General features: G+C 46.4%; 1 protein-coding gene across 9 annotated transcripts in view; it reads right to left on the reverse strand.

Moving 5' to 3' along the window:
* FBXO25 (F-box protein 25) overlaps window positions 1–13,782 on the reverse strand; it is a 72,317-nt gene that overhangs the window by 16,485 nt on the left and 42,050 nt on the right. For all 9 annotated transcript variants that reach the window (XM_077771667.1, XM_077771661.1, XM_077771688.1 and 6 more), the window contains 2 exons: window positions 3,388–3,481; window positions 2,178–2,362 (listed from right to left, as the gene is read on the reverse strand). In XM_077771667.1, coding sequence (XP_077627793.1) covers window positions 2,178–2,362; window positions 3,388–3,481 — 279 coding nt within the window. The remainder of the gene's footprint in view (window positions 1–2,177; window positions 2,363–3,387; window positions 3,482–13,782) is intronic.

Genomic DNA, 13,782 nt, shown 5'->3' on the forward strand with positions numbered 1-13,782 from the left:
TCCCACTTGAGCCCGGCAGCCAGGTCCCCACACGGGCAGGACCACGGCTCTTCGCTTCCTGCTCTGGAAGGTCTCCTGGCGCCTCTCACCGCAGGCCCTCAGAGCTGCCCTCGCGCCCACAGGACCCAGGACCCAAATCCGCCCCTGATTTTCTCTCCTCACACCGGCCCCAGAGGTCGCCTGTTCCTGCCACCTTTCAGCAGCGGCGGCCGCAAGGGTGTGCTCCCCACAGGCAGGACACCAGACTCAGGCCCCCTGCCTCTTGCGCCTGTGAGCTGGCCTGACCTGGGATCACGCACAGTCCCCCGCGGTCTCACCCGGGCTGCTTGGGCTCCCGGCACACAGGGACCCCGAGGCAGGTGCCCGCAAACCTGGCCCCGCAGTTCTGAGAGGACGGGAGCGTGGATTTAAGGGTCATCACGCTATCTTCTTTCCCGGAACTTGGAAGAGGAGGGCACCGCTGTGCTGCCAGGGACACGGGACACAGCGTCCGGAGGCCGGCGGGGTTCAGCTCCAGGTAGGCTCTGGGACCCACACCGTCCAGGCCCCGGGCACATCCTCGGCTGCCCTTCTCTGCTGGCATCTACACAAGTGCCCTCTAAATAATCAAAGGTGGAGCTCAATGCTTGCAGGTGTGTGGCCTCAACCTGACACCCTGAGGAACTCCCACCATCGAGATCCTGTAACCTTCCCACCCATGAGCCTCCCCGGCACCACCTGCTATGAGGGAACTAGGCCCAGATGTGCCATTGCCACAAGCCACGCAGGCACAGAGGGAGTCCACGGCGAGCTATCAGGACAGGAGTGGACATGACTGTGCTGTCACTTGACATGCCAGTCCTTCCGTTTCCTCCCTGGTGAAAGCGATCTCAGGGACCAGCGCCATGAAAGCCAGCTCTGAGCGGGAGCGGGGCGCAGGTCAGAAGGGTGTCCCACCACAGCCCCCACCCACCCTGGGCCTCCTCCAAGCTGCTGTACAAGACAGGAGGACCCACTAGGAGGCAGGTGCCTTCTCGGTCCCGCTAGTGGCTAAGGCCTCTGCCTTCTTCCTGTCATGATGCGATGTGTGTCGGCCCAACTATATGCTTGTCTGTCCTCCTGCCCTGAGGCTGCTGTCATGCACACTTATCTCTACACATGCACAGCAGCGGCCCTGCCTGCAGCTCCCTTTCTCCGGGTCCTCGCCTCAGACCCCCGCTGGCTGCCCTCCCCCCGCTCACTAGCTCAGGCGGCACCACCGGGCTGGTCAGAGACTAGTGGGGCACGGGTGTGAGGTCTGGCCACTTGTGCGAGGCTTCCACACAGCGTGCATGTCACTCTCACAGGCGGACTTTCCGGTCACAGCCCTCAGCCATGGCGGACGCGGGAGCTGCTGCACAGATGATGCTTCCATCAAGTCTGCTGAGCACGCACATAATTACCGATACTGAACGTAAGAGGATCTGTTGCAACTTCAAGCCATAATTAGGTAACCTCTACTCTTTCTGTAAATCCCATATGCAGATGGCAAATAAACGGCCCAAAGTTCAGGTTTTCCAGCTCACTTCTGAGAGTGGTCACCTTGGTGCAGTGCCTCGGCGCACTGATGGGAGGGGACCTCAGCCCCACCAGAAGGGTGGTCTGGATTCATCACCTCCTGGGCCCCACGGGACATTCCATCTACTCTTTCCCTTACAGAGTCCGGACATGAATATAATACCACCTGAAACACTGACTTAGCCAATGGTATGAACACTTTTAGTTCCTGGAATAAGCCCTTTCCAAACAAGCAATAGGATCTGCACCTTCTTCTGTCCGAGCACACTCTTGCAGAACTCTAGACATAGACACATGTGACAGCAGGGACAGCAGGCTTGTGGGGCAAATGTGGACACTGGAGAAGCAGCACCTTGTACACGGGGAGTTACTGGCTATACAAGGTGACCTGGACTCACAGAGTGTTATTTTAGCCCCAACCACCTAACTTCCCTTAGAGACAAATTAATGCACTGCCTCACGACCCATCTTCTCTCAGTGATGGCCACCCCCACAGTCTTTCCAAAGGCAATCGAAGCCATCATGGGGCCATCTGGCCCATATCACCTTCAAACAATACCTACAAACACATTTAAAAAAAAACAAAACCCTCCAAAAACTGTGCCAGCCTCTCAGGCCTGCTCATTGGCGGGANCCCCTACCTTAGTCATCTGAAGGTTCTGCAGCTGCTGCTGCCAGGCAAGAACAGTCTCTAGACGGCAGACCCAGATATTGCTGTTCCCCACCAGCACAGACTTCCCAACCCCTCGGACAAGGATGCATAGGGTGGAGCTCAGGTCTTGGAGAAGATCTTTGATGAGGCGGGGGTTCTGGTGGTCATTGAGCACTGGGAAGGACAAAACACAAGACTGTGGATCTGTACAGGTCACCGCCCCTGTCCGTGGACACGCTATGGAATGGAGCGCTGCTCCGCCCCAATGCAGCTGAACCCAGGGGCGTGGTTTCGAGTGACGGGGGCATCATGAAGGGACAGACCTCATGTGGAGTCTGTCCTGAGACAAGGCTGGGTGGGTGCTGGGGAGGGGTGAGAGTTTGCCAGGATGCTCCGGAGGCAGATGGGGAAGGGGGGTCACACAACCATGAGAATGTACTTGAAGATGATTATGGTGGTGAATTCAGGTCATTCATGTATATTCGAGCACAATAAAACACAAGGACCTAAGTTCACCACAACCCCAAACTGGCATCATTTTTGAGATACCACAAACATAAAATTTAGAAAAATACGAAAATATTGCCTAATAGCATAATTATGGTTGAGCCTACAATTGTGCCTTTAAAACTGTCAGTCTCTACTTCCTTTATACTTGTTATAAAGAGAATTGATATTTTAAAATGGCTTATACATAAAACCTAATTTTACATGGAAGCATAAACTCATGGTGTGAAATTTAACCATTTATTATTAACTAGTAATTAACTAGTTAAAGACAAGTGTTAGATTAAAAATAAAGGTCCAGGCTTGTTTGATGCCGAAGCATCCACATCACAACCTTGCTGGTTATGGAAACATAAAGTAAGCATGACATGTAGCTGGTTACCTGTGACAAGGTGGACTCTCTCTGTCTCTAAGCTCAGGGATTCCCCCTGACAAGATGAACTATCTCTCTAGAACTCGATGATTAATTATCTCCCATATTATGCTCCTTTGCGTGCAAATCAATCTTGAGGAAAGAAAATCAGGGGAATAGAACATGCAGAACTGCGGGACTGACCTGTACTCCAGTCGGGAAACTACCGCATTATTGGACATTATTGTTCTTGACAACATATATACTGACGAGTAATAAAGAGGAATACCATCTCCCATCTCCTTATCTAGGCGATTAAACAGATCAGTCAGCAGCTTACCTTTCTGGACGATTTTGTCCAAAATGTTGAAGTAATTCTTCTGGGCGACACCACTCAGCGAGGTCAGCTGGGATTTTGCAATGAGCTGCAGGAGCTTGAACAAATGGACAGGGAGGAAGAGGAAGTGCGTCAGCTGATGTGGAGGCAGGAGCCACTGCGACCCACAGCTGTCCTGGCTCCTCGCCTGTCACTGTCCTCGGAGCAGTGATTTCCGAGGGTGGACGTGAACTCGAGGGGCAGCTCCAAGGCGATTCACCTCAGGCAAGTTCTCCTGGATGTTGTCCTTGCAGTTCGCTGGGCTCCACCTTTGGCTGCCACACAGCCCTCTCCCCTTTACACACTCTCTCCCTTTTGTTCTCCCTCATTTGCCCACTCCTGTCCCTCCATCCATACCCACGTTTCTCTGACCCCTGGTGCGCCCACCGTCACCCCTCATGCCCACACCAACCCCGGTCCGATTCCCCCGCCACCGGGGTCTGCCTGCACAGTCTCACTCCCGCCACAGGCTCTCTGCCTCCCTCCAACTCCACTCTAAGGGACATGCTCCCTCCTGCACCTGTTCTGTGGGGCCCCGCTCCTCACACCCTCGCTGCCACTGGGTTCACACAGGATTCTCCAGGAACCACAGCCAGGCCACCTCGTCGGCCGGCACTGGTGTCTGCTGGCGGCTCCCCCACCTGCCCCCCACCCCCAGGTCAGAACGCCTCTATTGACAGCTTCCTATACCATCTCTGCCCAATCTCAGCTGCTTCCCACAGGCCTGAACCAGCCTCGGAGTGTGTAAACATGTGTCTCCTGTCTCCTGGAACGTGGAATTTTCCACCCTCCAGTTCACCCTGCTGGTGTCCAGGGGGAGAAAGGAATACAAGTAAGCCACTCAGGTGCAAAACGGATGTTACAAAGATGACAACTACGAGATCATCTCCAGGGGCAAATCATCCTCTGATCTCTAACATGGCTTACACACGTGTATGTGCTCCACTGCAGTGATCACACACACACACACACACTCTCTCTGCAGGGCAGGGCTCACAGTCCTGTCGGAAGAAACTAGATCCACCTGAGATGGTCCAGCCCCATGGCTTCTGCTCCTGATCTGATCACTACTGAGCATCTTCCTAGTCTGAACGTCCTCACAGCCAGCACCATGGGGCTGAATGACACCCACTTTCTCCTGCCTGAGTTTAGAACCACATTAGACAGAATTCAGGCCAACTGGGAGGAGGGGGCAGGCTCTGTTCCAGGAATCACTGCACCAGTGACAGGTCTCCAGCCACAGTGGCCTCCCACACCTCAAGCTATGTCCCTGCAGACAACCTGCCAGTGCGGCCTCGCTAATGAACACAGGTTCCTGCTGCTACAACATGGGCCCTCGGAGACACAGACCAGACCTGCAGACACAGGTCTCTTCTGCTCCCCAGAGCACAGGGGAAGGAAGAGGGGAGTGCCACAGGCCAGCAGTCAGTCCATGTCCCCAAACACCACCATGAGGCCTTCCGCGTCAGCCAGATTCCCAGGGTGCGTGACAAAGTGCTCCAGGGGCAGTTTGCCGGGTGCGGCCACAGCCACTAAGAGGCTCCCAAAGGTGCTATTGAAGGAGGCAAGATAGCAGAGAAGTAGGGAGCTCCGTACATTTCACTCGCCCCCATCTCTCAAACGGAGAAGGCCCGAAGCCATAGGAAACCTTACAGAATCCAGAAGTTTGGGAGGAAAAGGAGACAGAGTCCACTGAGAAAACCTTCTAGCATGAGTGCGAACTGGGGAAGATAAAATCGGGCCAAACCGGAGACACAGAGGGAAGGGAGAGATCCCCCTTTGCGGGGAGCCACGGTGAATCTAGGGAAAGAAAAGAAATAGTGGCCGAAACTGCACAAGACACTGTCCCTGTCATTGGAGAAGAGAAAAACCTCCGTTGGGGACACAAAGAGACCCAGTTTCCTACTGTCCAGCTGATCCTAGGCAGGACTCACTCGTCCCAGGTGACCCCGGGTGAAACTACTCCTCGCTCGCCAGCCTGACCTGGAGGGGACGGGAGCAGCGGCTTCCAGCTCGAATCCCAAGGGGAAGGCAAGAGGCTTGAAACTGCTCTGAGGGACTCGCCTGTGAGTTTATATTTCAGGCAATATCAATGGGGCGCACGGACTGAGATCTGGAAACGAGGCCTGGCTTGGGATATAGAGCACAGCCCACCTTGGCTATGACACGGCACAGGGAGATCACTCCCAAAAGAGTGAGTTGCAATGCTTGGTTCAAGAAGGGACTGGGGTGCTGCCACTCTTCTCCCCACAACCAGCAAGGCAGGACTCCCACGGGACGCACTGGACCAAACCACGCCCATCCCAGCTAGAGAGCTGCCCCCCTCTTTTTTTTTAACCAGAGCCAGGGCAAGACCAACATGGATGCACTGCCCTGATTAATTCTGGTCACTGGCTTGCTTAAACAGTCACATTTAACCCATTCTCTAGATGTAAATTCTACACCTCCACCGCTACCTTTTTATCTCTTTCTCTCTGGAGTAATCAGACAATATAGTTTCTCTGAGTAGCATTAACATCATTTGTTTCGCCTCCTCTCCAAACATATTCCCCTCTTTCTCTCTTTGAAATAAGTCTCTTAGTATTTCTGCCTGCTCATTTCATTTCCAATTTCACTTCCTCCATGCCCAGTCATTTCTCTCTTTGTATATGCTCTTCCATCAGCACTGCATACACCAGGCTCTTTCTTTGTAGCTGGTTTTATGCTTTAGACTGTCCTTTGTATATTGGGGTTTTTTTTCTTTTCCCTTTTTTATGTATTTTTATTTTTACTATTTTTCTTCCCTCCTTCCTCTTTTACTTGTATGTGTCCCTTTTTTTTTTTCTTTTTCCCTTTCAATTTGCATGTTTGTTGGATTTGTCTGTGCATTTGTGTGACTTTTGTTCCCTGTGTTTGTCTGTTTTCTTTTCTAGGGCTACCTCAAGAAACAAGCCAAGGTACACATGGTGGAATGTCCCAAATACCACTATGAGTAGGAAAATAAAATAACCAAGGTCTCAACAAGAGAGACCAAGTGACACCATTCAAAGAACACTTCCTCAACGGACAGGCCCTGGACAAAGAGCCTTCTTTGGTACAGCAGCACTCACAGGTACAGAGTGCATAACAAGCTTTTAAAACTAACAAGAGATAGAAAGCTAACCAAAGTGACAAAACGAAAGAGCTCTCATCCAAAGAAATTCCAGGAAGAAATGACAGCTAAAGAACTGCTCAAAACAGATATAAGCAAAATAAGTGAATAAGAGTTTAGAACAATAGTCATAAAATTAATCACTGGGCTTGAAAAAGGCATGGAGGACATCAGAGAAACTATTGCTACAAAGACTGTGGAGCTTAAAAATAGTTGTGATGAATTTTAAAATGCTATAAATGAAATGCAAAATAAAATGGAGGTGTCCAATGCACAGACTGAGAAGCAGAAAGGAGAATAAATGATTTAGAAGACACAATTATAGAAAAAGAGGAAGCTGAGAAAAAGAGGAACATGAAAGGAGACTTCAAGAGCTCAGCAATACAATCGAATGGAATAATATCCCTATCCTAGGAATTCCAGAAGAGGAAGAGAGAGGGAAAGGCGCTGAAGGAGTCTTTGAACAAATTATACCAGAGAACTTCCCCAATCTGGGGAAGGAAACACGTTGAAATCTAAGAGGCACAGAGAACTCCCCTCAGACGTAACTTGAATTGATCTTCTGCATGACATATCAGAGTGAAACTGGCAAAATATAAGGACAAAGAGAGAATTTTGAAAGCAGCTAGGGAGAAAAGGGCCATAACATACAAAGGGAAACCTATCAGAGTGGTGACAGACCTATCTACTGAAACTTGGCAGGCCAGAAAGGAATGGCAGGAGATCTTCAATGGGACGAACAGAAAAAATATGCAGCCAAGAATCCTCTATCCAGCAAGCCTGTCATTCAGAATAGAAGGAGAGATAAAAAGTCTTTCCAAATAAACAAAAATGGAAAGAATTTGTCACCACTAAACCAGCCCTACAAGAAATCCTAAGGGGGACTCTATGAGGGGAATGTTTAAGGAACACAAGATATCAGAGACACCACCACAAGCATGAATCCCACAAAGGACATGATGACTCTAAACCCTTATTTTTCAATAATAACACTGAATGTAAATGGACTAAATGCCCCAATCAAAAGACTCAGGTTAGCAGAATGGACAAAAAACCAAAATCCATCTATTTGTTGTCTACAAGACACTCATTTTAGACCTGAGGACGCCTTCAGATTGAAATTAAGGGGATGGAAAAATATCTATCACGCTACTGGAAGTCAAAAGAAAGCTGGAGTAGCTATACTTATATCAGACAGGCTGGACTTTAAAGTAAAGACAGTAACAAGGGATGAAGAAGGGCATTATATAATAATTACAGGGTCTATCCATCAGGAAGAGCTAACAATTATAAATGTCTATGCACGGCTTATGGGAGCACCCAAATACATAAAACAATTAATCACAAACAGAAACAATGTTATGGATAAGGATGTGCTAATAGCAGGGGACTTTAATACTCGACTTACAGCAATGGATAGATCAACTAGACAGAAAATCACTATAGAAACAATGGACTTGAACGACACATTGGACCAGATGGATTTAACAGATATATTTAGAACTCTACATCCTGAGGCTATGGATTCACTTTCTCCTCAAGTGTGCATGGCACATTCTCCAAGATAGATCACATACTGGGACATAAAGCAGCCCTCAATAAATATAACAGAATCGAGATCATACCATGCACACTTTCAGATCACAATGCTATGAAACTTGAAATCAGTCACAGGCAGAAGTCTGGAAAACCTCCAAAAATATGGAGGTTAAAGAACACCCTACTAAAGAACGAATAGGCAAATCAGGCAATTAGAGAAGAAATTAAAAAAATATATATGCAAACAAATGAAAATGAAAATACAACAATCCAAACTCTATGGAATGTGGCAAAGGCAGTCCTAAGAGGAAAGTACACTGTATTCCAGGCCTATATCAAGAAATTAGAAAAAGCACAAGTCCAAAATCTAACAGTGCACCTAAAGGAACTACAGGCAGAGCAACAAGAGCACCCCAAACCCAGTAGAAGAAGAGAAATAATAAAAATCAGGGCAGAAATAAACAATACAGAAACCAAAGAAACAGTTGAACAGATCAATGAAACCAAGAGTTGGTTTTTTGAAAAAATAAACAAAATTGACAAACCTCTAGCCAGGCTTCTCAAAAAGAAAATAGAGAGCACTCAAATAGACAAATCATGAATGAAAATGGACTTATTACAACCAACCCCTCAGAAATACAAGCAATTATAAGGGAATACTGTGAAAAATTATATGCCAACAAATTGGACAACTTAGAAGAAATGGACAAATTCCTAAACACACACTCACTACCAAAATTCACACAGGAAGAGATAGAAAATCTGAACAGAAATTGAATCAATTCTCAAAAATCTCCCAACAAATAAGAGCCTAGGGCCAGATGGCTTCCCTGGGGAATTCTACCAGACATTTAAAACAGAATTAATAACCATTCTTCCCAAGCTATTCCAAAAAACATAAATCGAAGGAAAACTTTCAGACCCATTTTATGAAGCCAGCATCATTCTGATTCCCAAACCAGACAGAAACCCAGCCAAAAAGGAGAACTACAGGCCAATATCCTTGATGAAAACAGATGCAAAAATCCTCAACAAGATACTTGCAAATCGAATTCAACAGAACATAAGAAGAATTATTCACCATCATCAAGTGGGATTCATTCCTGGGTTACAGGGCTGGTTCAATATTCGCAAATCAATCAATGTGATACATCACATCAACAAAAGAAAAGATAAAAACCATATGATCCTGTCGATAGATGCAGAAAAAGCATTTGACAAAAATACAGCATCCCTTCTTAATAAAGACCCTCAAGAAAGTCGGGATAGAAGGAACTTAAACATCATAAAAGCCATCTACGAGAGGCTCTCAGCTAACATCAACCTCAATGGGGAAAAACTGAGAGCTTTCCCCCTGAGATCAGGAACACGACAGGGATGTCCACTCTCACCACTGATGTTCAACATAGGGCTGGAAGTCTTAGCATCAGCCATCAGACAACAAAAGGAAATAAAAGGCATCAGAATTGGCAAGGAAGAAGTCAAACTTTCACTTTTCACAGACAACATGATGCTCTACATAGAAAACCCTACAGACTCCACCAGAAGCCTACTAGAACTGATCCATGAATTCAGCAAAGTTTCAGGGTACAAAATCAACGTACAGAAATCGGTTGCATTTTTATACACCAACAATGAAGCAACAGAAAGTCAAGAAACTGACCTCATTCACAATTGCACAAAACAACATAAAATACCTAGGAATAAACGTAACCAAAGATAATAAGAGACCTGTATGATGAAAACTATAGAAAACTTATGAAAGAAATTGAAGAGGACACAAAGAAATGGAAAAATAACCATGCTCATGGATTGGAAGAATAAATATAGTTAAAATGTCATTACTACCCAAAGCAATCTACACATTCAATGCAATCCCAATCACAACCGCACCAAAATAATTCTCAAAACTACAACAAACTATCCTAAAATTTGTATGGCACCACAAAAGACCCCGAATAGCCAAAGTAATACTGAAAAATAAAACCAAAACGGGAGGCATCACCATCCCAGACTTTAGCCTCTACTACAAAGCTGTCCTCATCAAGACAAGTATGGTATTGGCACAAAAACAGACACACAAACCAATGGAATAGAGAACTCAGAACTGGACCGACAAATGTACAGCCAACTAATCTTTGACAAAACAGGAAAGAGTATCAATGGAAAAAAGACAGCCTCTTTAACAGATGGTGCTGAGAGAACTGGACAGCAACATGCAGAAGAATGAAATTAGATCATTTTCTCACACTGTACACAAAAAGTAAACTCAAAATGGATACATGATCTGAATGTGAAACAAGAAACCATCAAAACCCTAGAGGAGAAAGCAGGTAAAAACCTCCTTAACCTCAACCACAGCAATTTCTTACTTGACACATCCCCAAAGGCAAGATAATCAAGAGCAAAAATGAACTATTGGGACCTCATCAAGATAAAAAGCGTCTGCACAGCAAAGGAAACAATCCACAAAACTAATAGGCAACCAACGGAATGGGAAAGATAGTTGCAAATGACATATCAGATAAAGGGCTAGTATCCAAAATCTATAAGTAACTCACCAAACTCCACACCCGAACAACAAACAATACAGTGAAGCAATGGGCAGAAGATATGAACAGACACGTCTCCAAAGAGGANATAAGTCAGGCAGAGAAGGACAGATACCATATGTTTGGACGTATAGGAGGATTAGGAGGAAGTTAATGAAGGACTGTGGGGGAGAAGGGATGAAATGGGGGGGGAGGGGGAGGGAGGCAAACCATGAGAGACTCTTGAATGCTGAGAACAAACTGAAGACTGATGGTGTGGGGGGAGGGGAAGGGGAGAGATGGGCATGGAGGAGGGCACTTGTGGGGATGAGCACTGGGTGTTATATGGAAACCAACTTGACAATAAACTATTAAAAAAAAAAGGCTCACAAAGGTGTGAAACCATGCCACCCACTCTTCCCTTCTGCACAAACAGAGAAATAACAATTTTTTTTTTTTTTAAATCTCTACAATGTCAACAGAGACAACTCATGTAAGTGAAGTAAGTGTCTCTGGGGTCCCAGCAACCTCAGAGCAGAGGGTACACCCAAGGCCAAGCTGGAGGCCTGATGTCCTCGTGGGAGCTCCTTCCCCATGGGACCAGGGTCTGTGGGGCTGTGTCTTGTGTCTTCCCAAGCAGGCCCCCTCCCCCCCGTTTTCCAGTATTGTGTAAAATATCTGCACGAGACAGAGCTGGATATCACCCACAGAGGATAGTTTGGCTACTTATCCCCAGGGGCTGGAGGGTGGACAGACACCTGCCGGAGACCGCCACATGGACCTGTGCAAACCTAAGGAAAACCAGAGGGGCCATGGTAATAGGTGACAGGTGACACTTCAGGCTGGAATGGTAATTAGGAGTACCCAGGGGGCTCAGTCAGTTAAGCCTCTGACCCTTGGTTTCGGCTCAGGTCACGATATCATGGTTTGTGAGTCCAAGCCCCTCGTCAGGCTCTGCACTGGCATTGTGAAGCCTGCTTTGGATTCTCTCTCTCTGTCTGCACCTCTCCTGCTCATGTTCTGTCTCTCAAAACAACATAAAACTTAAAAATGATAATTAAAAGGGCAAAAGACACAATTCACAAAGCATACAGAACAAGACGTTTGCCTTTATTTAGATATACAAAGAACATCTGTTGCAAATTTAATGAAAGTTTGTTAAAAACACAATATTATAGGAAACTTTTATGTATCTCTTCAAATTTGAAAATTCAAAATTATAAAGCTTCGGAAGAGGTAACATAACCATCAAACCTTGTTTTATATATAAACAGAAAAAAAATATATCCTTCAAATAGAGAATGGGGATTTTTCTCATGTGTTAATAAAAGCCTTACAAAAATCAATTATTAAAATGGCCACAAAGGAAAATGTAACACATTTCAAAGCCACAGAGCTCTTAGGGGGCCGACTCTGGTCAGAATGTAATAAAACTAGGACTGAATTCAGCTAAATAAAGCCCCAGCTATTTGAAATTCAGGGAGCACTCCTGATTAACCATGGCTCCAAGAGAAAACTCACAACTCCACACGTACAGGTATTTCTGAATAGTCACACAGAGTGCAGGACTGAGAAAAAGGGCCAATAATTTTCCTGCTTAAAGCAAGTAGCATCACAGACTTTTACATGGGACACTTCTCACGGCCACAGCTACACCACTGCTCCACTCACATGTTCACAATTACCAGAAAGCACATCCTTTCTTACAGAGACACTGTCTGCAGGGCCTGGCGTCACTGGCCTCTTACGGCACCCGGGGGGGGGGGNAGCCAGGACCGGGGCAGAGGCATCTTCAAACCCAAGCCAGTCCCCCCACCCCCTGCCAGGTTCAAAAAGCCCTCAGTGATTTAAAATTTCACGATCTGATTTTTAGAAGTCTTCTCAATTTCACAGCATTTAACAAAAAAGGAGCATGGTCAAAACTCTGTTAGAGCAGAGAGTTCTAACCAGATGTCACAGGCAGCAGCAGAACCATTACCCTGACCAGGGATCTGACGGTACAGTCCTGTGCAGACTCCCTGGGAGGGCATCTGTCAGACTCGCCCTGGGACCCTGTCCCTCTGATCAAGGATCAATGGGCATCACAGTGACACAGGCTGTGTTTGAACCAAGTCTCCCATTTGGGAACCGGCTTCAGCAGATGGTTTGTGAGTCAGGATTTCTACTTCTTGCATCATCCCTTTTTTCCACTTTCCTTGGGAATTAACATCCCATGGGCTCTCGTCTTATTCACAGACCTCTCTAACTGGTAGAGAGAAAGCCTGCTATTTCATTTATGTTATACTGTTACACAATTTATAATCTTCCATGTTAAAGGGAGGCTTGGTGGCTCTGATTCTCACACAGGTCATCTCACTGACAGGATCAGTGTGTGGATAGTTGAAGATTAAAGCCGAGGCTAAACCCTGTAGACCTGGGAGGACAACACTGCGAATTTCTAGGTAACGTGTGTTCGCTGGGAGGAAGCACCGTCTAAACCAGCAAAGCCTGCGCTCCCAGCGTTCTACACCATGACCATCAGTTTATGCTGCACTACTTTAAACTGTCAGAGCTACGAGGTCAGATTTAATTTTACTGAGATCAAACTGTCAAGCTAGTCGAAGAACGCTTCCTTCGACTGAAAGCAGGTGTTTCTCAGAATACTGATATCAAATAAGTTTTTCAAACTTTGATACTATTTTAATAATATACAAGTTTAAACAAAAGACACAAAACTATTTTCCAACAGTAAGAGAAGGATAAACACGAAAGTCAGGAAAGTGGCAGCCTCCACGGCAGGAAATCAGGCAGCAGAGACGGGCAGATACAAATGTCATGAATGTTAAGTCCCATGCCAGGTGCATAAGAGTTCACGATACTATGATACGGTGTTAAATATATTCCTTTTAAAATTAACTTCTAAAATTTAAAATTAACTTCTAAAATTTAAAATGAACTTTCGAAAGAGAGCACATATGTGCAAGTGGGGGAGGGACAAAGGGGGTGGGGAGAGAATCCCAAGCAGGCTTCACACTCAACATGGAGCCCAATGTGGGGCTTGAACTCACAGCCCTGGGATCATGACCTGAGCCAATATCAAGAGTTGGGTGCTTAACTGACTGACCCACCCGGCTGCCCCTTAAATATTCCCTACTAAAGTACAAAAAAAAAAAAAAAAAA

The sequence above is a fragment of the Crocuta crocuta genome, unplaced genomic scaffold (assembly GCF_008692635.1).
Source record: "Crocuta crocuta isolate KB4526 unplaced genomic scaffold, BGI_CrCroc_1.0 scaffold111, whole genome shotgun sequence".
Classification (NCBI taxonomy): Eukaryota; Metazoa; Chordata; class Mammalia; order Carnivora; family Hyaenidae; genus Crocuta; species Crocuta crocuta.